Source organism: Acomys russatus, chromosome 12, assembly GCF_903995435.1.
Source record: "Acomys russatus chromosome 12, mAcoRus1.1, whole genome shotgun sequence".
In the NCBI taxonomy this organism is placed as follows: domain Eukaryota; kingdom Metazoa; phylum Chordata; class Mammalia; order Rodentia; family Muridae; genus Acomys; species Acomys russatus.
The window spans coordinates 44,336,123-44,363,436 of NC_067148.1; the positions used below are offsets into that span (position 1 = coordinate 44,336,123).

The following is a 27,314-nucleotide window of genomic DNA, read 5'->3' on the forward strand; positions in this document are numbered from 1 at the left end:
AAGTTAGGAAAACAGCTTCAAAGTTCATTATACAACTCCATTTATTTGTTGGCTTGGTTTGTTTGTCTCACTTCGTACCACCTGGCCGGCCCGGGACACTGTGTGGAGCGTGTTGATCTCCAGCTCAGAGACCCACCTGCCCACCTCCAGAGCGCTCAGATTAGAGGTGTGAGCCACCACTGGCAGGTTTTTAAGTATTTTATGTTTTTATTTTATATATATGTGAATGTTTTGCCTGCATGCATATCTCTATCCCATGTGCATGCCTGGTGCTCAAGGAGTCTGGAAGAGAAGGTCAGATCCCCCCTGGATCTGAAGTTAAGGACAGTTTTGAGCAGCTATGTGGGTGCCAGGAATCGATTTTGGGTGTGCTGGAAGAGCAGCCAGTGCTTTTAATCACTAAACCATTCTCCAGCCCAGGAAAACAACTTTAAAAACCTGAATTTGGACTGGTGAGATGCTTCAGTTGCTAATACTACTTGCCACCCAACGGGATCAAACCAGAGTTTGATTCTGGGACTCGTAAGGGGGAAGGAGAAGACTTAACACATACACAGAAGAAATGTTTAAAACAAACCTAAACCGTATCCTAATCTGCATGGATTATCAATCGGGTCAACCTCTTCTTGACCTCGTGCCCACTTGCAGTACCAGCGGAGTCCCTCTCTCTTGCTTTCTCTGCAGCAGAGTTGCTGAGACCTCCTGCTCTCTGAGTCATTAAGTTGCTCACGTCTAACCTCAGTCCTGACCTGTCCAGCTCCTTAGGATTGATTGACAGCACTCTGAGTGACAGTGGCTGGTTAGAGGAAAGGACTAGGGTGGCGGAGGAAGTTGGGAGGCCTCCCCACATTGCTGAGCCCACTCTGTACTCCTAGGTTGCCTGGGGGACGCAGAGGCCCCTCTGTTGGCTTCTCAAGGATTTCTCTCCAAAGGCCAGTAGTACTCTGTATGAATCTCTTGGGGCTGTGCAGAAATCGTTCTTGGATTTCTAGGTGAACTGTGGTTGAGAGGGCTAGCTCCCGGCTGGGCCGGTCAATTAACCAATGTAAGAAGAAAGCCAGTGTGCTGCAAGTCACTGGAGTGGAGGGCCCAGAATCTGCTCTCACCGTTTTGATTCCAACGAAGAGCCTCAAATCCAGAACAAAACAAGGGCTCTTCCTTGGCCAAGGCCTGCCTCCACCAGAGCATCTCTAAAGCAACCCACATCTGGTACCGACAGAACACGGTTCCACTATTGCCAGGTTGGGCACGGTGGATGGGAGGCAGGGAGCTGACCAAGGGTATAAATGCCAGGGTTGTCCTGCGAGCTGGCAGTCCCAGGCCCCACACAGAACCCCGGGCGGCTCCACTTGCCAAAGCCAGGCTGTAGGCTGAGACCCGCCCACGTTCCAGAGTGCAGCCCTGGGGTGAGTCCTCTGGTTCCGAAGCCGCATCCAAAACCGAATCCTGGCTGCTAAAGCGAAGACTTACGACCGAGAACTCTGGGCTCTCCTAAATCCCTCCCAGCGCAGAGTTTTCGGGTCCTAAAGCCCCTCCTAGGACCGAGGACCCGCCCAGCCTGCAGAAGCACCGTTCCTCCCGCAGAGGAGCTTAACAACTTTGCCTTTGACATTATGGTTCTCTCGCCCCGCCCTTTACCCATGTGACCACCAATCAGAGCTAAGTGCTGCGCTCGCAGACGCCCGTCGGGAGGACCCGCCCGCAGGCCAATCGGTGGTGCGTCCGCGGGGGGGCGGGGCTGCGGCGGACGCGCGGCGGGGGCGGGGAAGCAGTTAGCTGTCGGGCTCGGGTGGCGCGGGCGCAGGACGTTGAGGAGGCCTGGCTGGCGGCGGCGCAGACCGGTGTGGCAAGGTGAGGACGCGGCGGCCGGGGGCGGGGGTGGCGGGCGAGTCGCGCAGGGGCGGTAGGTCGGGCTTGGGCCTCCTCCGTTGGCCGGACCTCCGCGGAACCCGAGCCGGACCAGGCCTGAGTGAGGCTGGCCGTCCACCAGAGAAAGTCCACGCCCGGCTCTGAGGCCTTCGTGAGGCGCGCCAGCTCCTCACCGAGTGCCCGCTTGACAACGCGCTCCGTGGACGGCCTGGCCTGTCCGTGCAGGGCGAAGGGAAGAGAGTGTTGCTGGTGTGAATGGGCAGTCTGGGGAGGGCTGAGAGCGTGGAACCTGGTTGTCAGCAGAGTACTAAGGACAGGAACGTCACACGTGGAGACCAGCTGTCGAGGCAGGGCCGTGATCAGAGTCTGAGCGAAACTTGTGGACACCTTGTGTCCCGTGGGGAGTTACACGGGCCACCAAAATGCCCTGCTGAAGACACCCCTCCCCCCTCCCCCAGGCTAGTGCTCAACAAAGCAGAAGTCTTCAGAAGCACCACCAGGAGCCATAAATGAAAGCCCAGAAGGGCACTGGCCACTCCCTGTTTTTTCTTCTCAGCCTTTCCTTCAAAACTGAGAATCAGGTGTTAATGTTCTTACTTTACTAGGATCTAGAAATAGTACTGGCTCCTTGCATTTTACTCATCCTAATTATAAACACCTTTGCCATTTACACACGTGGCAGTGATTTCTTAACATCTTTCATGTCTCAGTAATGGTGGCAAAAACTTAAATTAAAACAAGGCATTCATGAAGGAAATAATGTCTGTACAATGGAAAGGCTTAGAATTCCGGGCAGAATCTTTAAAGGGTGGCTTTTCTCTCTAGCTTTGTTCTGTTTCCATGGGGTGTTTTTTGACTGTGCCACTGTGACAATGTTTGCTAATTAGTGGGTAGCACCGAATTTGAGTCGGTCTTGTGGAGACAGTATTATAATCAGCACCACAGATTCTCCCAATGTTGGAAAGATGGCTGAGGTCATTTAAAATGGGGAGTTACAAAGAAATCTGTCCTTGTTTGGCTAAGTAAAATTTTTGTGGGTTTCTAGACATGGAAAGTCATTTGTGAGGCACTTTGTGGCTGTTATTTTGTCAGTTCTAAAGTCTTCAAAGGAGACATGTCCAAGTTGCACAGCCTCCTCAACCCCACCGTCTCTGTGGAGACTGTCTCCATAGCCAGGGCTGGCCTCCAACTCACACCACCCTCCTCCTTCTGAGAGCTGAGAGTACAGATATGCACAACCCCGTGTTAAAGCGCGGGAAGACTCTGACTGGGTGGGCTTAGGATGATGCTCTGGGATCTGTGCAAAGCCGCTCATCGCCCTTGCTGGGCCACGTCATTTGAATTCTAATAATGACTTAGGCTTCTTCCTACACATCCCTTTACTAAAGAAGAAGCCCTCGTTTAGGTTCCTGACCCATAGAGTGGGTTTAGAATGTGCTTACCTCAGATAGCTGCTGTGATGACTAAGAATTAATTAGATTTTAAAAGCTGCTAAGATGACCTGCACCCAGTAGGTGCTTAATGAACTTCAGTAATGGCTGCTGTTAAGTGAAAGAGTGCCCTGAGTTTTGCAGACAGTGGTTCCAGCTATCCCTCTTGGAGAGAAGGATATGAACTGGACTGCCTAAGCAGATAGTCATCCATGGGTAAATCCATAAGGCACCATTTAAGTCTGTCTGTCAGTTTCCTCCTTCCCAAACATCCCTGCTTCGAGTCACATGAATTCCTTCTGTATTTGGACGTTAACAAATTTCCCTAAATTCTGCCTGCCGCTTCTGTTACAGTCATAGTTTGATTCTCCCTTCGTGACCTTTGTACACGTCCTGGTGTGATAGGTGTGTGGCCAGAGCACATTGACAAGCTGGGTGACTCTGTTCTCTACGGCCAGTATGTATAGACTCCTTTGGCTCTATGTGTCTATCTGTTGAGGTGAGGGCTTTACTTTACCAATGAAAGTGAAAAAGCTGAGACTCTCATAGAACTTCGTATGGTAAAGCCCAGTGTCATAAGTTTCTCCCGGGAGTATCAATGTTGGCGATGATTGGGCTCTACTATTTTTGGAAAGCAACTACCAGTATGTGACTTATTTTTATTTATTTATTTATTTATTTTATATTTTGGTTTCTTGAGACAGGGTTTCTCTGTGTAGCCTTGGCCATCCTGCACTCACTTTGTAGACCAGGCTGGCCTCGAACTCACAGAGATCCACCTCCTCTGCTTCACAAGTGCTGGGATTAAAGGTGTGTGCCACCACATCTGGCTAGTATGTGGTATTTTGATTTTTTAAGTCCAACTTTTTCAAATTAATTTTTGTTTTTATTTCATGTGCATTAGTGTTTTGCTTGATATATGTCTGTGTGAGGGTGTTGGATCCCCTGGAGCAGGAGTTATAGACAGTTGTGACCCACCATGTGGGTGCTGGGAACTGAATCCCAGTCCTCTGGAAGAGCAGCCAGTGGTCTTAGCCACTGAGCCATGTCTCCAGCCCCCTGAAATCCCACCTTTTAAAAATAACATGATAAGCAAACCTTGTATCAATCAGGTAGTTAAGTAAGTACACTTGGCCAGGAAACATTCTTTGGCAAGCTTATTCCTGTCCCTCCTCAAAGTATAATTTGAACCATTTTGATCCCAGGAAATATGCTTTCAATATTTCTTTAGCCTTAGAAATGAAATGGTGTGCATACAAAAATGAAAGTGTAAAACATATGTATGAGGACATGGACAGAATCAAGAGGGCAGTATGATCTAAGTGATTTTGTTTTAGACTTATCAGATTATTTCCCACTAAGCCTGGTGTTTTAGTTTATTGCTACCTTTAAAATCCTGAGAATGCTTAGACACTTGCCACCAAGCCTGGTGATATGCATTGGATCCAGGGACACATTTGGTAGGATAGAAACTATTCCAAAACTCTGCTTTGACCCCTTTATGTGAACAGTGTCAAACATGTATGCGTGCGCGCACACACACACACACACACACACACACACACACACACACACACACACGTAATTTAAAGCATGCGAAAAGGCACTATAATGCAACAGGATACAGTGATGAGACCTGCTTTGGCTCATCTCTCCACCCCGGCCCATCCTGATCACATCCCAAAATAAATGTGGCAGTGCCCCACACCAGGTTGCATGGACTTCATCTAATTGAACTACTAGAGCCCTGACAGCCCAGTCTCAGGCAGCTTCCTCTTCTCTCCTCTGCTGTCTTGAGCTGGTTGTACTCTGCTTTTCCCCTACCTCCGTTCACACGCAGGTAATGTGGCCACCTAACCTGATTGAGACAGGCTCTACCCATGTAGCCTTGCCTGACCTGGAACTTGCTATGTACACCATGTAGATCAGGCTGGCCCTAAACTCTTAGAAATAAATCCAGAGTGGGGATTAAAGGTCTTGCCGCTCCTCTCCTCCTGATTGCTTGCTTCCTATGAGAACCCACCCCACTGAACCTGAGAGGCCGATGCAGTGATTTTTATTTTTCCTCTTTGTGACTTCAGTGGTCAAGTGGTCTGGTGTGCTTGCTTACATAATTTCTTTTTTTTTTGGCGGGGGCGGGGGAGGGTTGATTTTTCGAGACAGGGTTTCTCTATGTAACCTTCACTGTCCAGGACTCGCTTTGTAGACCAGGTTGGCCTTGAACTCACAGCAACCGCCTGCATCTGCCTCCAAAGTGCTGGGATTAAAGGCGTGTGCCACCATGCCCGGCTGGTTTCCCTTTCTTGATTAAGCTCTTTTGTGTGTACGCCACAGAATCAGGGTGGAGTTGAGGCCATCTACAGAGGTGAGGAACTGCCCAGTCATTCACCTCTATGAGCTGGGGTTCCTTGAGCTGTAGTGTGGGAACACTGCCACCTTTTACCAGTAAGTTGTGAGCCATAAATGACACAGTGTAAAGCAAAGGGCTTGGTCCAGGGTTCCTGGTAGTGATGGTCACTGGGGACATGGTAGCCTACCACCATCTAACATTCCCACCATAGTGTAGGGATTTTTCTCCCTTAGGAGGTCCTATATCCTTAAGCATTTAGAGTTTCTATATTATCAGAGTAAGTGATCAGTAAATGTTTGAATACAATAATAAAGTTTTGTGTGGGGCAAAGTCTGATGCCAGGCTTTGTGGGACCCGAAGCATGTATAATTAGAAAAGGGAGGGTGGCACACAACAGCCTATAATTCCATCTCCAGACAGATCAGACGCCTTTGGTCTCTATGGGCACCTGCACTCAAAATGCACATAGCTACACAGACACACAATTTAAAATAATAAATACAAATCTTTTAAAAGAAATTAGGTTACAAATAAAGTTAATTCATTAGATAAATGTAAGTTTGATATGATGTAGCTGAGTGGATAATGAGTGAATGCTTTCCTATAATACACAGAGCTCTAAATTTGATCTTCAGTGCCACAGAGACCAGGCATAGTGGTACACACACACTCAGCACAGGGCGGTAGAGACAGGAAAAGCACAAGGCAGGGTGATCAAAGACAGCAGTGGTACATGAGACCCTGTTAGGAAAGAAGGAAGGAAGCATTAATTACCTGACATAGAGTCCTTTTTCTCTTAGCTATGTATTTTTAATTTCTTCTTCTTGACAATGAGAAAATAAAATTCATTCCTCTAGAACAGCTAATAAATTTATACTGGTAGGGTGCATAATGTATGATTTCACATATAAGCATATTTTCTAATGGTGCACAAACCACTTTGTGTCCCCAGAGTAGGGAAGGAATTGGCAGATTTTTATTCTGTTTTACATGATTTCATTTAATAAGAAGAAAAGTATACCTCTAAAGTTGCAGCTCTACAGCATTGCCTGCTTTTCTGATGGGTAAGGACTTGTACTTTGTCTTCTGAGAACTGAACTCAGCCTAGAGTTTAACAAATCTATTGGAAATTTTTCTCAGAAAGAGCTTCTGCCTTCTTGTATTTCAGTCTTGTTTCTTTTCCTTTGCCCATGCACCTTCCATGCCAGATACCACTAGACTCATTTGTACTGCCTTCAGACCCTGTCACATAGCCCTCAGGCCACAGAGTGTGAACAGTATTCTAGGAGCTTATCTCATTTGAATGTATACAAAACTAACTACAGGAAACTCAGGTGTACTTTTTTAGCTGGCTCCCAGAAATGCCAACTGCTCCTCCATCCTCCCTTCTCCAAAGGGAGAATGGCACAGGCAGGGTTACATTGGAAAGATCCAACAATCATAATTGATTAAAATCGAGTAACTTTTTGGTAAATTTTATAGAAACTTATGACCATAGGAACACTTTGCTTGGGGCCTCACCAGTACCTTGGAAGAGGCCCATGTGAGAGACCTAGGAACCTTAGCCAGACTAGTTTTTTATCAACATGTTATTTTGATTGGGGCAGTTTTCCACCTCATGCATGCTTCATACCCAACACTTGATGGCTGTCTTAAGTGCGTTTTCATAGGCTAGTGGGAGTTTGGTTGGAAAGGCAGAAGTGATGTTGGAAATGAACTTACAAGGCTTTGCTATAAATATTTTGTCTATTTTTATTAAAGTCACAATTTCTTCAGTGGTAGTTACTATGAAAAGCATTGGAGAACAGACCACAATATATGAATAATAAATCAATCGCAGTGTAAAAGATATTTATTTATTTTTGGTTTTTGTTTTGTTGTTTTCCGAGACAGGGTTTCTCTGTGTAGCCTTGGCTGTCCTGGACTCCCTTTGTATGCCAGGCTGGCCCCTAACTCATAGCAATCCACCTGCCTCTGCCTCCGGAGTGCTGGGATTAAAGACGCACACCACTACACTTGGCTATTTTTGGTGTTTTGAGACAGGGTTTCTCTGTGTAGCCCTGGCTGTCCTGGAACTCACTCTATAGCCCAGACTGGACTCAAACCCAAAGATCCACCTGACTCTGCCCTCCCAAGGGCTGAGATTAAAGGCATGCACTGCCACACCCAACTAAAACTATTTATTTATTGAACTGTTATAGAAAAACAAAATAAAAGCAACTGTAACTCTTAGATAAGAGGCAATAGTTATTCTTTCTTTCTCTGGAAGGTTGACAGTTATCAGTAAAAACTTGAAGCAAGCCATTATAGGTGTTTTCAGGACGCTGTGTAAGTTAAAGGTAATATACATTTATTACTGTAAACAGTTGGTAAAGAATTTTACATTGGAAAGATGAGTATAAATTAGTCATTTACCCTCTCTTAGAGCCACCATAAACATGTTTGGAGTTGTTTTTAAGGGAGGACCAGTTTGTTTTGGTTTATTTGGTTCATGGTTTAAAATATGTGATGGTGGGGCCGGGTGGTGATGCACGCCTTTAATCCTAGCACTCATGAGGTAGAGGCAGGCAGATCGCTGTGAGTTTGAGGCCAGCCCAATCTACAAAGTTAGTCCAGGACAGCCAAGGCTACAAAGAGAAACCCTGTCTCAAAAAACCAAACAATAAAAACTAAAAAAAATTAAAATGTGATGGTGGAACTTACTTTCTTGGATTTGTGGATGCACAATCCATCCGGCCCTCTCATTGGCTGAAAGAGATGTGCACATGATGCAGCTGTGGAAGACTCTGAAAGCAAACAGTAATGGTCAGTGGAGATGAAAGCCAGTGTTTGGAGCACCACTACATCAACAGAGCCTCCTGCATTCCCTCCACTGTCCCCTGGCCTATTAGAACATTCAGAGTCTGGAGCTGGGTTCCAGGTAGGGATAGGGAGAACTACAGAGGAAAATGGGAAAACTCTGCCATTTTTCCTCTTTGCCTCTCAGTCATTTCTATATCGGTTGCTTTATTCCTGTCTTCCCTCTTGGAGCACTATCCCAGGCAAAATAGAATATAAGAAATTTGAAGAGACTTGATACCCTATGAGCATATACAGGGGGAGGAAATCCCCCTCAGGAACAGTCATAGGGGAGGGGAATAAAGGGAAAATGGGAGGAAGGGAAGAATGGGAGGATACAAGGGATGAGATAACCATTGAGATGTAACAAGAATAAATTAATAAAAAATTAAATAAAAAAAGAATATAAGAAATTCATGGACAAACAGGGCAGCTAAAGCCCCAGAGTTCTAGCTAAAGGACTGAGAAGAGCATCTTATGAACAGGGAAGTATACCAAAGAGATCATAGAGAGAAAGCTTGAGAAACTTGCCCTTTAAAGTTTTATGGACTTAGAAGCTCAATACTGAGCGTGTGCAAGTCAAAAACTGAGAACCCAGGACTTGGAGAGATGGTTCATCAGATAAGGGCACTGGCTGCAATTCCAGAGGACCTGGGTTCATTTCCCAAAACCCACATGGCAGCTCAGAGCCATCTATAACTCCAGTTCCAAGGGATCCAGTGCTTTCTTCTGACATCTACACTAGCATCAGGGTAAGTGGACACCTGTAGGGTTTTTCTGAGGAATATCCGGGCCTCTGAAGTGAAGTTAGCCCTGAGGCAGTATTCCACAGAATACTGAAAGGGACTTCAAGAAAGAGATGCAGAAAGACAGCAATGCAGACGATGCAGAAAGTACCCCCCGCCCCCCGCCCCAGCGTGGAGACAGCTCAACAGACCAACTGAAGAGGGACAGATAGTTCCTCAGACTGACAGACTGGAAAACCTTGATGCTGAAATGAACTGTTGCTGAAGGACAGATGATCAGGACTACAATTATGAAGGATCATTGCATCAATGGCTGAGTGGATCTTCATAAGGGCATTTGGACTGTTAAGTTGGGATTGATAATTGTTCCTATTGTAAAAGTTAAACAGTTACTTTTTTTTTTAAAGCTTAAACAGAAAGGAGGAAGTTGTAGAGGAATTTTAATTTAGAACATGGCTGATCTAGCAAGAGATCACATTCAAAGACATTCTAGGTCTGTGTGATCTGGCTGGAATACAAACATGCCTTGAAGCCACAAACATGCCTTAAATCCAGGAGACAGGGGCAAGCAGATCTGAGTTCAAGGCTAGCCTAGTATAGTGCAAGTTTCAGGTAAAAAGAATTTTAGATTTAGGTGTAGTGGAATATGTCGTTAATCCCAAACAATGAAGGTAAAATTAGTTTGTGGAAGGAAGCACCTATATTTGAAAGTGATGTCTAATTGAGTGGCAGAAAAAGAAAGGGATGAATAGAGAAGATTGACAGACTAGGACACGCCCAACTCATGAGAAGAGAGGAAGCTACTTAAGGGGCAATGCAGAGAAAAGGAGGGAGAAGGGGGAGAAGCGAGGCAATTTTTACTGGGAAAGTAATAAACAGGTTGCAGAGAGAGAACTCAGGTGAGGAGCCAGAAGATCAAAGCCGATTGCTGGAGTTAGTTTGAGGCCAAGCAAAGCAATTTAGAGTCCAAGAAAGAAGCCAGGTTGAATAAATCAGCTGGGAGAGGAGTTTGAGCCAGAACAGCTGAGTTGAACCAGTCAACCTAGAGCTCAGAACAAGAAAGGTTGAGCTTATTAAGTAGTAAGTCTCAGAGGCTGAAACATTCTAGGCCTAGGTTAGATTGTATGGCGGCTAGAAGCTTCCAGAATTCAGCCTAGGTTAGTAGACAGAGGCAATAATCCTCTGAGACAATTGAAACAGGTGAATAAAAGTTCTTTTTACAGGGACTGGCAGCCTGAATCTAGCCAGGCTCATCAGAAATGCCAGTATGCTCCACAGGACTTAAATAAGACGCAAACTCCAACAGCACATCACAGTGTTTTTAAAGTCTAAGGTATAATCCAAAGATATTCTGATATGAAAACCCAGGGAAATGCTCACAAGCAAAAGACAGGCTAAAGTTGAAGTGATGCAAATATTGAACTGATCTGAGAATTTTGTGATTGTCAGTGTGCTGGTCAGTCTTATGTCAATTTGACACAAAAACTACAGTTATCTGAAAAGAGGGATCTCAGTTGAGAAAACAAGATCTGGCTGTAAGACATTTTCTTAATTAGTTCTTGATGAGGAAGGACCAAGCCCATTGTGGGTGGTGCCATCCCTAGGCTAGTGGCCCTGGCTGTGTTCTATAAGAAAGCAGGCTGAGCAAGCCAGTAAGCCACAGCCCTCCATGGCCTCTGCATCAGCTCCTGCCTCCAGGTTCCTGCCCTATTTGAGTTCCTGTCCTGATTTCCTTTAAGGATGAACAGTACTGTTGGAAGTGTAAGTAGAATAAACCCTTTTCTCCCTAACTTGCATTTTGGTCATGGTGTTTCATTGCCACAATAGAAATCCTAACACAGTCAGGATTGTGGCCTCTGTGGCCATTAACTGTTAGTATTCATCCTGGAAATGTGTTACATAGCAAAGACACTTTGCAGAGGTAATTATGAGTATTAATAAGCTAACACTGAAATAGTGAGGCCAGCCTGGATTATTTAGGTGGCCCACACGTATGATTAGCATTCTGCAGGGATCTTTCTCCAGCTAATACCAGAAGAGAGAGGTAGAGAGGTTAGAAACAAGTTTTTTCAATGTATTCTTCCTGTTTTAAAAGGGACCGGGAGCCAAAAATGCAAGTGGCTTATTGGTATAGCTGGGGGGTTAAACCTGGGCCTATGGTACTTGCCTAGTGCTTATGAGGCCCACCACAAAAAAGATTTTCTTTTTTAGCTATAGAATTTTTTTTTTTTTTTACAAAAAATTAGAACATCTAGCAATTATCAAAAGCACCAAGTGAAGGAAATGATAAATCTATTTAATGTCCAGATACTTAAACAACTAGGGAGTGAAAGTAAAGCTGTAAGGTTGATAAGTATCAGTTATGTCCAAAGAAGTATCTTTAGATGGTTGTCTTGTTTTTCTGTGGTGTTTGTCTGAAGGTAGTCTACCTTTCTGTAGCTCCTGCCGGACATGCCCAGGTAGGAAGACTTTGATCACAAAACTTTACGAAGCTTGCTTTATTTTTGGCTGATAAATACTATAAATTAGTTGGCTTCAAAAGCACCTGAATGTTCAGTTCTTTTTCAGTTTAGCTGCTCATAATAGTTGTGGTCTGTAACAGACCAAGACTGGAGCCTGGTGATGGTTCTAAAATTTTCCACCAGGCATCTGCTCTTCTCATTCCAACAAATACCTGTCTCACTCTTACTTTTGTTTGTATGGTGTATGTGCATACCATGGGTATGCACACACGAGTGTGGATATATGTTGACTTCAGGTGTCTTCAATCACTTTCCACCTTATTTTTGGAAACAACATCTCTTACTAAATGTGGTGGTTTGAATGAGAATGGCCCCAAAACTTGTATATTTAAATACTTAGTCCCCAGTTAGTAGACTGTTTGAAAAGGATTAGGAGGAATATGTGGACTTTTTGGAAGAGGTGTGTCACTTAGGGTACGTTTAAGGTTTCAAAAAACTCTTGCCATACCCAGTGTTTCTTGCTCTTTCTGCATCCAGGTTAAGACATGCTCTTAGCTGTCCTTGTCCCAGTGCCTTTGTTCTGCCTTTATGGACTCTAACCCTCTGAAAATGAAAGCCTCAGATTCTTTTAGCTGGGCTCAGTGGGCACATGCCTGTAATCCCAGCACTCAGGAGGCAGAGGCAAGCAGATCTATGTGAGCTAGAGACAGCCAGGGCTATACCAGGAAACCATCTCAAAAAGCCAAAAATTAAAAATTAAAAAAAGTTGCCTTGGGCCAGGCATGGTGGCACACGCCCATAGTCCCAGCACTCTGGGAGGCAGAGGCAGGTGGATCTCTGTGAGTTCAAGGCCAGCCTGGTCTATGAAGTGAGTCCAGGACAGCCAAGGCTACACAGAGAAACTCTGTCTCAAAAAAAAAAAAAAAAGTATTAAAAAATGTTGCTTTGAGCATGGTGTTTTATCACAGCAGTAGAAAAGGGACTAAGATACCAAACTTAGAACTCACAAATTAAGTGAGACTGGTAAACCAGCGAACTCCACGGATCTGCCTGTCTCAGCCTCCCCAGCACTGGGATCATAGGCACACCTGGTTTATGTGGGCTATGAGGATCCAAGTTCAAGTCCTCGGGCTTGTACAGCAAGTACTCTTTCAATAGGGCCATTTCTTCAGCTCTTCTATGGCCTTTTAAAGTCCCAGTGTTCTACCAGCATCAGAAGTTCTTGACCAGTGTCCATGAGGTTTGAGAAGCCAGTGTTTGCTGGTAGGTTCTCTTTGTCAGCATTTGTGCAGGGCATGACTCCAGGTCAGGGCATGACTGTAGGTGTGGTTTCTGTGATGTTGAGGCCACGTCAGCTTCTATCTGGCAGTGCAACTGTTTCTAGAGAGGAGGTGTATAGGAAGGGTGTGGATGTTCCCACCTGCCTGTCTGCCTAGCTAGCTGCCTCTCGGTAGATCTTTGAACCTTGCCCTGTAATATAAAACCCGACATTGTTTTTCAGCTTCCGCATATTGATTATGCTTGCTTAGTTACTTTTTTTTAAAGAACTGGTTGTGCCTGGAGAATTAGGGACCTGTCTCTTGCTGTACTGTAGTAGTATAGCCTAAGGATGAGAGACTGGGTAGGAGTCCATTTATCATCAGCTTTGAAAAATGATTCTGGTGAGATGGCTCAACCCATAAAGGCACTTGCTGCCAAAACTAACAACCTGACTTTCATCCTTGCAACTCACATAGAAGAATGAGAGCACCTACTCTCACCTACTCTTATGACCTCCACACACATCTATGGCACAGGTGTGTACACACACACACAAACAAATTTTTTGCTTGGTTTTATTTGTTTGTTTGGTTGGTTGGTTAGTTGGTTTTTTTGTTTAGTTTGTTTTGGGTTTTTTTTTTTTTTTTTTGCTATTTTTGAGACAGTATTTCTCTGTGTAGCTTTTACTGTCCCAGACTAGCTTTGTAGACTATCTGGCCTCAAATACCCTGCCTCTGCTTCGCCAAGTGCTAGGATTACAGGGGTGTGCCACCACGCCCAGATACGTAAATGTTTTGTTTTTGTTTTTTTAAGTTCATAGCATTTGAGTAGATTTGAGGCCTGTTGGACAGATTTCATGAGCATTATAAGTATCATATCCTGTCCTGTTTGGTTAGTAAGTAGAGAAGTTTGCTTCTTAATTCTCTCATTAGGACCCAGGGCTTCAAGAAAGGCAGATGTTCACTGCCCAACAGCATTTTAGTCATCTCCTTACTGTGAACAGTAGACTGTGCCTTTGTTCAGGGAGAGCAAGAATCTTGGTATCCAGATCAAGGATCAAAATTGACTCTGTTGCTTCTGGCTTAGGTGTTCCTCAGAAGCCCCTTTTATTTGTTTTTTAGGGCAGTTTTAGTGCAGTGCTTTCCCATACACATTCCATCTTATGCAGGCCCCCACCATCAGCAGTCCTTACCAGAGTAGGCAGCTGCTGCATCACCACCACCCCCAAAGCCTTTGCCAACTCTTAAGCTGAATTTTCCAACTTTAGGAAAGAACATGTCATAGGGTTTTAAAATTATTATTTTTAAATGGGAACATAACCAAAACAACCAAATTTGTAGTGAATAGTACAAAATGATGGAAATTGTATCCAGCTACCAGAGATATTTTTAGAAATGCAGACTATAAAGCATTCCATTCACATGGAAAAAAGAAAGTGAGAAACTTGCTTGAGTCCCCTATAGGTTGCTGGTTCTTAGCACTGCCTTTCTGTGGATTTCTGTGGTGCCCCAGCAGGTACCCAGACATGACAGAAGCTGACCAGAGATAGGCTCCCATGTGGCCATGCTGTGTTTCTGTCTTAGCCTTCTTAATATTTATTTATAAGGACACAAGGCAAAATAAAGTTCATTCCTGTTAGATCGTATATCACATAAAGCAGATTCAGAGCATACTCTGTCTCCCATTTTCCTCGTGTCAAATGAAAGCATATGATACTGAGTGAAGCAGCCTGCAGTTCTGCAGCAAGAGCCCAGCTGTTTGCTGCCTCTGAAGCAGGTGAGAGATCAGAGATGAGGGTTAACCAGTGTTCACAACAATGCAATTGTCTATCAGTTTTCTACTAGGTTCTTTATTTTTAATCTCTCCTAAACTTAGTAATACACCAAGCCTTAAAGTCTTACCCTTAAGTGTGCCCCAAACTTGCTCTTGAAGCTAAGTACTTGTTAAGTAGGTAGTTCATGCCTCATTACTATTGCCAAGAGCAGACAGATTTGTCTTTGAAACTGCAGCAGAGTGCCTCTAGGTCATGGCTTATCCAAACCAGTGTGAATAGGAGTGTCTTAAGACTCTGGATTTCAGCTGCAGCTCTATGAATGACTTACTTTGAAAAGAAACACAAAGGTCAGAGCTCAGAAGGTGTGTAAGTTTGCAGAGGTATCGCTAGTGAGGCACATAGTTCAGTAGAGCTTTGATATCCTTTGAGGTATTTGTGTCTTTTGTCTCATGGCAGATAAGCTCATTAATGTTAAATGTAAAGTTACAGCTAGGGATAGAGTTAAGCTGTCTTAAATATCTTTTTATTGAATAAGTATTCATATGTAACATGAACTTATGGCTTAATTTTGCAGGGTTTTCTAAAGGCTTGTTTTATATGTTTGTACACATGCTCATGGAAGTGAGACCAAAAGAGGCCATCAGATTCCCTGAAACTAGAGTTACAGACGGTTGTAAGCCTCCTGGTGTGAGTGCTGGTCACTGAGCCCAGGTTCTGTGCAAGAACAGCAAACCCTCTTAACCACTGAACCATCTCTCCAGCTCCATTCATTTTGTTTTTGAGATAGTGTTAAGAGCATTTGTTCCTGCAGAGGACCTGGGTTTGATTTCCAGCACCCACACCGCAGCTCACAATTGTCCTTAACTTGTTTCAAGAATCCAGTGCTCTCCTCTGACTTCCTCAGGAACCAGGCATGCATATGGCACACAGACATACATGCAAGCAAAAACACTCATATGCCAAATAAACAGGTCTTTAAAAAGAAAGGAAGGAAGGCAAGCTTGCTGCTCTTGCAAGAGGACCCAGGTTCTGTGCCAGAACCTTATGGTTCACAGCCACCTGTAACTTCAGTACCAGATGATCCAGTTTTTTCTTTTGACCTCCGTAGGCTCCTACAGACATGTGGCGCATGCGTGCACGCACGCACACACACACACACACACACACACACACACACACACACAATAAATAAATACTTTTTTTTTTTTTTTTTCGAAAAAGGACCCATGTTCAGTTCCCAAACACCCATATGGTGGCTCTTGACTGTCTATTATTCAAGGTCCAGGAGATCTGATGCCCTTTTATGACTACCTCAGGCACTGCATGCACATGGTGCTCAGATGTACATTGCAGGCAAAGTACCTACACACACACACACACACACACAGTAAAAAGGGGCTGGGCTAGAGAGATGGCTCAGTGGTTAGGAGCACTTGTTAAGCGACAGGGCATCACTGGGTAGCCCACACTGGTCTTGTGACCACCTACCTCACCCTCCTAGAGGCATTGCATGTGTATACCACACTTGTGTCACTTAATGTTGTACAACGTGAATACTGTCTGCCCTAGAGTACTTACCCTGAACACTGTTTAAGTGAGGGAGGGACTCTTTTTTTTTTTTTTTTTTACTTTTATTTTTTATAATTCATTCAGATTACATCTCAATAGTTACCCCATCCCTTGTATCCTCCCTCCCTCCTGCTTTTCCCCTACTCCCCTCCCCTACGACTGTGACTGAGGGGGACCTCTTCCCCCTGTATATGCTCATAGGGTATCAAGTCTCTTCTTGGTAGCCTGCTCCTTCCTCTGAGTGCCCCCAGGCCTCCCCATTAAGGGGGCATTGTCAAATATGGGGCACCAGAGGAGGGAGGGACTCTTATCCTGATTGAGCTAGTAATAGTTTTATTTGCATTGTCTTTTTGCATTTTCCCATCTTAGTTTGTACTTGTTCATTTTCTTAGAACTGCATGGTTAGATGCAGTTGTTTTATTTTAAAAATACTATAGAAAACCTGAAGAATTTTCCCTCTAAACATATTTAGAAGCTGAGCCTGGTATTGTGTCCCCATTGCCCAACACATGGGAAGCTGAGGCAAGAGGATCGATTGAGCCATGAGCCAAGGAACATAACAGTATCCTGTCCCTAAATAAATACATGTAAGAATATACATGAAAATTATGCAGTGAAATAAGTTAGATGACTAGCCTCTAAAGTGTATTTTGACTCTGTATTTTCAGAGTTGTAGCCTTACTTAAGGGAAAGTCAGCTGGGATGAGCAGAGTAAAGCACAAACTTTATTTCAGAAGAACTGACTTTCCATCAGTTTCCCATCACTGTAACTACCTGAGAAAACAACTCAGGGAAGCTGCCTTTATCCTAGATCATTCTCAGGCTTTGGTCCGTAGTCACCTCCTTTTTAATACAGATCTTCATTTGTGGTGACCCCCAACCATAAAATTATTTTTGTTGCTACCTCATAGCTATAATTTTGCTACTAGTAAGAGTCATAATGTAAATATCTGTGATTTCTGATGGTCTTCTGTGACCATTTTTCACCCCACAGGTTGAACGACTGCCCTAACCATTATTGCCACCCAATTATGAACCTGCCATCAAGTTAATCCACTATGGGGTTAGAGCCCTCATAATTCAACCATTTCTCAAAAGTCCATCAGATGGTAGCCAGGCCTTTAACACTGGGACCTTTGGGAACCGTTCACACTCAAACTTCAACAGAACACTTGGGGATTCAGTATTTGGTAAATGTAAACTAATGAACATAGAGGCCACTGTTTGTAGACGTCTCCATTTACGTTCTCTTTTGTATTGATAGTTTGTGAAAGTGAAATGAAAAAGCTCATGTCTGTAGTTCACAGAGCTTCAAAGACTCATGCTAATGTTAACAGTGGGGGAACTTACTCTCTTAAGTATTAGTCTGCTGTGGTCAGTCTTCAGTCTTATATACTGTAGTGTATACAGTATACAGCTTGATGAGACAGTAAAGAGTCTTTAAATGCCACTGATACTAAGTAACTACTTAGCTGGCCGACTCAGTGAGGTCTCGTCTGCCCTCAGGGAGCATACAGACAAGATAGCTTCCAAAAAGTGGTAGGCCGTAGCAACCTGAGCTTCACATGGAAGTAGCTGGTCTGTTCATTGATTTGAGTTGGCTTTACCCAGGAGTTGAGATGAGAATTTAACTTAGTACAATTATGAACCACTTCATCATTTTGCTCCTTCTCACATTATACTTTGTTTTTTAAATATTTATTTTGTGTGCATATGTGTGGTGCACATGTACCATGGCACACTTGTGGAAGTCAGAAAACGGCCTTCTGGGGTCAGTTCTATCTATGCACCAGTTGAGTCCTGGCATGGAGCTGAGGTCATCAGGCTTGGCAAAGTGCCTTTACTTGCTGAGCCTTCTCACTGGCCCTCATGTTTTACTTTGCCAAAAGATTTTAGCCTCCTTTGATAAACTGGGTGCATAGAGCACTTCTCAACCAAGATCCTGTGGGATGTGGCTTTAAGAAGGATTTCATTGGCAGTGAGTCATGAAGAAGCTTTTCAAATGCAATTCAGAGGCTACAAGATCCTTTGTTTGGTTTGTCTTGATAATAAGGCATGCATAAAGACATGAAAGGACCCTCAGCAATGGTTGGCATATGAGAGAATAGATTGGGAACTGAGTGAATTTAGTGTTGTTTTCTTATTGCTGAGGATTTAACCCAGACCCTTGTGTCTCGCTGGGCGAAGCCCAAGTGACATAAATTCTTTAAAAAGATTGCTACAGTTAGCAGAAGACATTTGCAGAGTGATTTAAGAGACATTAAGTTTTGCAGACTACATTCTTGATTGATTAAACATCTGATGTTTGTGTCTCACTTCCACCACTTGGGCCTGTATCTTTTGTTACATTGTGTTTTACTGTTAGATATTTTTCTTGTTTTTTTTTTTTTTTTTTTTTTTTTTATAAATCAAGGTTTATTTATTCACTGTTTATACAGTATTCTGCCTGTACATAAGAAGAGGGTGCTGGGTCTCATCATAGGTGGTTGTGAGCTACCATGTGGTTGTTGGGAATTGAACTCAGGCCCTTCGGAAGAACAGTCAGTGTTCTTAGCCTCTGAACCATCTCTCCAGCCCCTCTGAACCATCTCTCCAGCCCCTTTTTCTTGTTTTTTTAAGGCAAGTTCTCACTCTATAGACCAGGCTGGCTTCAAACTCAGTGTCTCTTGCCTCTGCCTCCTGAGTTCCAACACACCCAGCTTGTTTAGTTTTGGTTTTTGTTTGTTTGTTTTTGTTGTTTTAGAGAAGGTCCCATGTAGACCAAGCTGGTCTAGAACTCACTATGTAGCATTGTAGCCAAGGATGACTTAGACCCATGCTCCTGCCCTAGTTCCTGAGTGCTGGGGTCAGGTGTGTATTACCACCTGGCTTGTGTGATGCTGGTACTCAGGACTTTATTCACACTGGGCATGCACTGTAGTAACAGCCACATCCCATCCCTTAATTTTCTTTAATTTGATTTTCAAACATAAATAATGTACTTAAGAAGGGAAATTTCCATAAATAGTAAGTACAAGGAAAAACAATATGAGATGCTAACTGATGCTTAGCTTGTTCTTTGTTAAAAGCAGTGAGGAAATTACCTCTTACACTTAACAGCTTAAAAACACTTTCCTTTAGTGAAACAAGGAGGATTGAAAATGACCTTGACCCTCTGGAATTTTTAGTGTCATTTGTTAGATGGTCTTGCATAGTAATAGTGTTGTGGGTTTGAGGTGGCACACAATTTGAGAATAGTCTGGGGTAGGTGTCTGTAGTCACCAAGTCCTTGTCTGACCTATCATTTGGTGCCATACCACAGATTTCCTCCCAAATGACCAGTGGCAACTGCTCTACCCTAGAAAATACAAGAAGTGCAGTGCTGGCAAAGACAAGTCTGGATATTTTCATGTACTTTAGCCTCATCCCTAATGGCACTCTTTGCACACTGAGCAATGTAGAAGCAGGTCCATGGCTGCTTCAGATTACTGAGAAGATGCCAGATACATCCTGATGCTCTCCTGTTACTTTCACTAGAAAGAGCACTGTCTAGCACTTGCACCAGATTGTTAGCACACATGACTGGGCTGAAGGAGGGAGATGTGCTGGGCATTCAGCAGAGCTGGGAAGGGAGACAGCCATGGGTTTTCTCCTTCTTCCAGGTGAGTGGTAAAGATGTCACTCATAAATGGCTTCTTGGAGGTTCAGTGAGATAATCTACACTCTTGGCTCAGAGCACCTTGGAAATATGATTAGGGGTTTTATTCATTTTGTGCTACAACTATATGTATAGGAGAAAAACTTTTTGTTTGTTTGTTTGTGACAGGATTTCTCTGTGTAACCTTGGTTGTCCTAGAATCACTTTGTAGATCAGGCTGGGCTCCAACTCACAGAAGATCTGCCTTCCTCTACTTTTTCTGTAATCCTTCCCGAGTGTTGGGATTACCGGCATGCGCCACTGCTGAGAAAAACCTTTTTAAAAAAGATTTACTTATTATTTATATAGTATTCTGCCTGGATGTGAGCCAGTAGGCCAGAAAGGGGTGCCAGATCTCATTATAGATGGTTTTGACCCACCATGTGGTTGCTGGGAATTGAACTCAGGACCTTTGGAAGAACAGCCAGTGATCTCTGAGACAACTCTCCAGCCCAAGAAAAACTTTTTTATGTTCCTTATTTTAGTATAATTTAAGGCTCACAGAAGTTAAATATAAGATATTATGGGTTTCTATGAATCCACTTATTTTTTTTACTATCTAAAAATTAATTTAATATCTAAATAATGTAGTTCTTTGGTGTGTTTTTTTGCTTTAGTGTTTACTCCACTTTCAACTAATGAAGAATGGGGGAGATAGAAGGGACATACAGAGCTTTACCAACTTCAGGGACGCGCTTGGGTGGCCAGACCCCCGTTGGAGTAAGCACCCTGGAACCAGAGCAGACTCTGTCACCTGGGATGCAGGAAAAGCAGCTGCACATAAGAGTGAAGCTGCTGGACAGCACTGTGGAGGTGTTTGACATTGAGGTAAGAGGCTCTCCTTCTATGCTCTAACGTCAGGTGGTCCTGTTCCAAGTTCCTGTAAGAGTGTGTGTTGTCTGTGTATCCGTGTAACCAGGAGTTGCAGCAGAGTCTTTGGAAATAGTGAATCTAAGTTAACTTTCAGCTAAAATTCTGATAGGATCCACCATTTCCACTACTTTTGTTTTGGTTTGGGTTATGTTTTTCTTTTTTTTATAACTAAAAATATTCCATTTGCCAGTCTATATCATTTGTCTGTAAGTAGTGCTTTTTATCAATTATTCACATAAAAGGGTTTTTGTGAGCATATGTATGTTTTAAGTTCTTTGGCAATGGATCAGGAAACCAAATTGCAGCATGATCTGGTAACTCCATGAGTCGTTTGAAGACTCATCAATCTGTTTCCAAAGCCATGGTACTACTTTCTCATTGCCATCAGCAGTGTTAAAAAAAAAGTTCTGATCTCTCCATATTCTTTTTTGAACATGTTAATTCCAGCCACCCTAGTAGGTGTGGCATTTAGGAAGTCACTCCTGAGACAGATTGTAAGGACAAAGTAAGTCAGTCAAGGTGAGCACTGTCTCTCACCTCCGTCAGCACAAGCAGAGTGAGTCAGTGGTGCAAGGGTATGGGGAGCTGGGAAAGACCAAAAACAAAACAGAGTGCTGCCTCTGGCCTGTCAGACCCTGAAGAGGTGGCGCTTGACGAGAACAAACTTATTTGTATGATTTTAAAGCATCTTAGTTTCATCTAGAGATGTTATGCAGGTTTGTAAGAGTTGACCCCAGTGATCTTGTCAGTCTGTCTGTCTGGTTTTGATTTGGTTTTGAGACAGTGTTATACTATAGCCCAAATTTGGATAGAACTCACTGTGTGTATAATCCAGGCTGACCTCAAGCTAGCTATAATATTAAAACTGATTTAAATAAATTAGGAGATATGGTGGTATCTCAGCACTCAGGAGGCTGAAGTAAGAGGAGTGCCACAAATTAGAGACCAGCCTGAGCTGCAGAATGAGACTGTTTTCAAAAAAAGATATTCCTCCACTATAGCCACTCCTACTCTTTGGAGTTCTTCCTTGCTGTTTTTTATTTGTTTGTTTGTTCGTTTTTCTAATAAATTGACATTTTGTGTTCTTACTTCTAGTCCAAATTTCTATATGCTTCTTAGGCCTGAGAAAGTGAGCTCAGAAACCACTCCTCAGGGAGACTTTGGTGGCTGTTGAATATCTAGGACCACAGAACCCTGACTGAAGCTCACCAAGAACCATGAAAGATTCTCAAAATACCCAACTTACTTGGAAGTCCCTATAAGATTAAATACAGTAAACCAAGGTATCTCTGGGGACCTACAACACCTGTACTTAAATATTCTCAGAGAAAACCCACAAACAAGCAAGCAAACAAAAGTAGGTATAGTGATATACTTCTGTAACCTCAGTACTTGGGGGCCTGAGGCAGGGGGCTCTATAAATCTGAGGTTAGCCTGAACTATATCCTGAATACCAGATTGGCCAAGGCCACAGAGTGAGATTCTGTCTCAAAACAAAACAAAACAAAACAAAAACAAAGCCTGGCAGTGGTGACACACACCTTTAATCCCAACACTTGGGAGGCAGAGGCAGGCAGATCTGTGAGTTCCAAATGAACCAGGGCTAGACCCATAGAAAGACACTGGGAAGTCTCTGGAAAGATGGCTCAGCGTTGACGAGCACTCACTGACAGCACTTCCCAAGGACCAAGGCTTAATTCCTAGCACCTACATGGTGTCTCACAACCACCTAGTTCTAGTTCCAGAGACTCCGACGTGCTCTTCTGGCCTCTGCAGGCATCAGGCATGGACGTGGTACACAAACACTCAGTCACAGAAAATAAATAATAAAGTAAGGAAACATCTAAAAAAGGAAGACTCTGTCTCAAAAAAGAAGGAAGGGAGGGGAGGGGGTCTAGGAAGTAGGATACAGATAGAATGGGTGTCTTATACTTTCACTGAGGAATGAGGATCAGGTTCTGATGAGCAGTCAGATATTTTTGTTACTACAGCATTTTCTCTTTTCAGTATACTTTAGTGTATGCAAAACTTGAGGGTAGGCTTTCATTTTTTCTTTTCTTTTCTTTTCTGGTTTTTAGAGACAGGGGTTCTCTGTGTAGCCTTGGCTGTCCTGGACTCGATTTGTGGACCAGCCTGGCCTCGAACTCACAGTGATCTGCCTGCCTCTGCCTCCCCAGTGCTGGGATTTAGGTGTGTGCCACCATGCCTGGATTGGCTTTCATTTACTTTGTTTAAGGAATATAAGTTGTCAGATGTGAACCTCACCCCTCAAGCAGAGGCAGCTAGCCAAAGCTACATAGTGAGGCGCTATCATTAAAAGAGAAGAAAAGTACAGAAGTGGACTGGGAATGTAGCTGCGTTGAGCATGCTTGTCTGTCACACATAAGTAGTGTATGGTGTGCACATGTAGGCACTACCCGTCATCTCAGCACTCAGCATGGTCAGGAGTTCAAGGCCATCTTCAGCTGCACAGTGATGTCAAGGCCAGCATATACAAGAGACCCTTATCAAAACAAGCACAAAATGAATTGCATAAGCATTAGTTTAACTATGTGACAGAGAAAAACTCTCAGTCATGAAGTTCCGTGCTTGAATACAGATTTTGTGTTCCAGTAAAACTTAATGCTTTCATTCTGACCAGGAAAAAATAGTCAGAATTCCAGAAAGTATTGTAGACAGATGTTTGCCATTTCTCCCACATGAGCATCCTAAATATGGCAAATAATCAGTCTTAGAATTCATTTTGGTCTGACCTCAGAAGAAAAAGCTAGTAATTTAGCATCTTAAGTTTGGGGATAATGTTGGTGTTTTTGCAAGAGCTCTTAGAAGATTCTACGATACATAGCTGTTACATGACTCTGCCCTAAATCTTGAAACCTGTGATTTTGTCATGGAAAATTGAATCTTTTTTTAAATCCTAATGCTAGGAATGTGGTTGGGTGGTTCATGGCAGAAACATGGACACTCTTACTCTTAGCTATTCAGACTGGTATTGGAACTCTCTGTTCCAGCTCTCCCTATCCAACACCAGCAAACACCCAGGGTCAGACTGCCTGATGAAGTTAGGCTATAAAATGGAGAGTGGGGAAATGTTACCTTGCTTATCCTGGTACCCTTGAAAATCCTTTAACCACAGTTTTATAAAAAATACTGCAGTGATTCACGATTTCAGCAGAGGGTATTGAAATGAAATGTGTTGGTTTGAACCCAGCTTATTTAGCTGTGGGTCATAATACCATATGGGGTCATATAACTTAATGTGCAGATTGTAAAAAAACTGGCAACAGTGAAAGACTTCTTAATGCACAGTGACCAAAAAAATAATTGAAAACTGAATATGCATAATGAGTGCATGCTCACCCATGGTGTATTGCAGGACTTCATTGTTGCCTTGGTTCTAAACATGACATGCGTACTTCACTGCCTATGCCTCAGCATGCAAGGCCAGTGAACACCACCTCAGCTTAGATTCAAGGCTGCTGTGTGGTATAAATACGGTGCTTTCATTATACCTGCAAAGTTTTTGCATCTAGAGAAATATAATGGCTTAATTATAGAAAACATATTTTTTAGTACTTTGCTACCATAGTTTTTCAGCAGGTATTAGATTAGTAGTCTTTGGATTGCATTGTGTTAAAATGTTTGTGTTGATGATTTGAATTTCATTTAAAAATTATTAAATGAACTTTGTAGAATTAGGTTAGAATTTTCAACAGTTTCTGAAATGGTTGTAAACATACTTTCATTTTGTCCTGTAATTGATGCAAATTATCATTCTCACTGTTGATGACTATAAAATCAAAGTATCATTCAACTCTGAAAAAAATTGAAGATGCTCTTTGTCCTGCAGTATCAAATATTCAATCAAGATATAATTTTTTATGTAAAAAGTAAGTATGTACCAGGTATAGTAGTGTACACTTTTTTAATCCCAGCACTCAGAAGGCAGAGGCAGGCAGATCTCTTAAGAGTTTGAGGTCAGCCTGGTCTACAGAGTAAGTTCTAGGACAGCAGGCCTAAACAGAGAAACCCTATCTCAAAACCATACATATGTACATTCATAAGTACATACACAAACATGCACATTTATTTCTTTGTACTTAAATTTGCTTTTGCCCTTAATAAATGGTGAAATTATTTGTATACAAAAGAACTTTATTACCTACCCAACGGGACAGGAGTTCTCCCAAGTGGCAAACAAGACAGCTGTTCCATCTGAGCTATAAGCCCCAATCAGAACCTCTGAGCTTTCCTTTTACTTTGAATTCTCACTATTTTTCTGGCTTTCACATCTCCTTTTGATATTCAAGCACCAACATTCTTGGCCCAACTCCTCACAGATGGGTCTCCCTGGCTAATTTTATGCCAACTTGACATAAGCTAAAGTCATCTGAGAGGAAGGAGCTCAAATTGAAAGGAAAAAAAAAAGCCTTCATACAATCTAGCCTTAGGCAGGCAAACCTGTTAAGCATTTTCTTCTTCCTTCTTCCTTCCCTTCCTCCCTCCCTCCCTTCTTCCCCCACCTCTTTTCATTTTCATTTATTTATTTATTTAATCACTTTACAGCTTAATCTCAGCCCCATCCCTCCTTTCCTGCCAGTCTCACCCTCACTCCCCACTTCACCCATTTCCCCTCTCCTTCTTCTCAGAGAAGAGGAGGCCCTCAAGGGTTACAACCCACCCTGGCACCTTAAGTCACAGCAGGACTAAGTGCATCCTTTCCCACAGGCTAAACAAGATAGCCCAGCTCTGGGAAAGGGAGCCAAAGACAGCTAACAAAGTCAGAAATAGCCCCTACTCCCATTGTTAGGGGACCAACATGAAGTAAGCTGTACATCTGCTGCTCCATATGTATAGGGGGCCTAGGTCCCACCGGTGCATGCTGTTTGGTTAGTGGTTTAGTCTGTCGTCTCTATGAGCCCCCATTGGCCCAAGTTAGTTTACTCTGTAGGTCTTCTTGTAGTGTCCTTGACCCCTCCTCCTATTCCCTCTCCCCTTCCTCCTCACTCTTCCACAAAACTTCTCAAGCTTGGCCTATTGTTTAGCTGTGGGTCTCTGCATCTGTTTCCATTGTCTGCTGGGTGGAGCCTCTCAGAGGACAGTTATGCCAGGCTCCTGTCTGCAAGCATAGCAGAGTGCCATGGGGTGAGTCTCAAGTTGGGCCGGTCATTAGTTGGATTCCCTCAATCTCTGCGTCATCTTTATCCCTATGCTTCTTGTAGGCAAGACAAATTTTGGTTTGAAGGTTTTATGGGTGGGTAGGTGTTCCCCTCCCTCCAGTGGAAGTCACACTTTGCTACAGGAAGTGGTGCAGGCTCCATATCCCTTCTGCTAGGAAACTCAGATAGGGTCACCCCCACAGACTCCTGGTGAGCCTCCCTTGTCTCAGAGATGCCCATTGCCACTGATTTCTGTTCTGAGATTATTGGGCAGTCAGGGAACTAGGGCCAAACCACTGTGTGTGGTGCCCCAGTGCTGGTAGTCTTTCTGTACGAAAGCAGGCTGAGCAAGCTATGAGGAGCAAACCAGTAAGGAGCAGTCTTTGTTGGCTTCTGTATCATCTCCTGCCTCCAGGATCCTTCCTCCACTTTTTGCCTTGGCTTCCCTCAATGGACTGTAAAGTGAGCCAAATAAACCTTTTCCTCCCCAAGTCGCTATTGGTGGTGGTAGTTTCATCACACCAGTAGTAACCCAAACTAGGCGGAATCGGCACCAAGAATGGAATATTGTTGTGACAGAATTGCCATGTTTGGAAGCTAATACTGAAAACTGTGCAGATGATGGTGACCTGGCTTAGTGAAGTTCAGAGGAAAGTTTAAAGACTCTATCAGGGTTGTTTGCTATTTTGATTTAATAATCTGTGGTTCTGGTCAGATAGGGATGAAGAATCAGCCATAATTCAGGCTAACAAGAGATTCACATCGTTGAAGTAAAACCTTGCTTTATTGGGACAACCCTGAAAGACACTGGCAAGTAGATATCCTCACAGTAGACCGAACATTTTTTGGTACATTTTGGGGGGACGGAGAAATGGCTAGATGTGCGATTGTTCACTGACTTGTGGCCTATAGCCATTGGATTGGTTGTAGGGCCAGGGACTTGGAAAGAACATGATTGGAAATTTGGTAAGAAATACATCTGGGAAAGAAGTAAGTGATAGAATTCTCCAAAAAGACAGAGGGTGTAAAGATTCTTGCATCCCATGTAAATGCTCAACAAAAAGTGACTTCAACAGAGGAGGAATCCAATAATCTAGTTGATAGGATGACCAGTCTGAGGTCAGTCAGCCTCCTTCTCCAGCCATCTCTGTCAGTGCCCAATGAGACCATGAGCACAGTGGTCATGACAACAGAGATGGAGGTTAGACACAGGCTCAGTAATGTGAACTTCTGTTCTTCAAGGCTGACAGCTGCTGCTAAATGCCAGATCTGTGAACAACAGAAACCAACACTGAGTTTTGGCATGGC

General features: G+C 43.4%; 1 protein-coding gene across 1 annotated transcript in view; it reads left to right on the plus strand.

The window, feature by feature from the left end:
- Positions 1-1,764: 1,764 nt before the first annotated feature.
- Positions 1,765-27,314, plus strand: part of Farp2 (FERM, ARH/RhoGEF and pleckstrin domain protein 2) — a 100,054-nt gene continuing 74,504 nt past the window's right edge. Inside the window, 2 exon segments of the mRNA XM_051153675.1 lie at positions 1,765-1,851; positions 20,592-20,802. Coding sequence (XP_051009632.1) covers positions 20,620-20,802 — 183 coding nt within the window. The 5' untranslated portion in view covers positions 1,765-1,851; positions 20,592-20,619.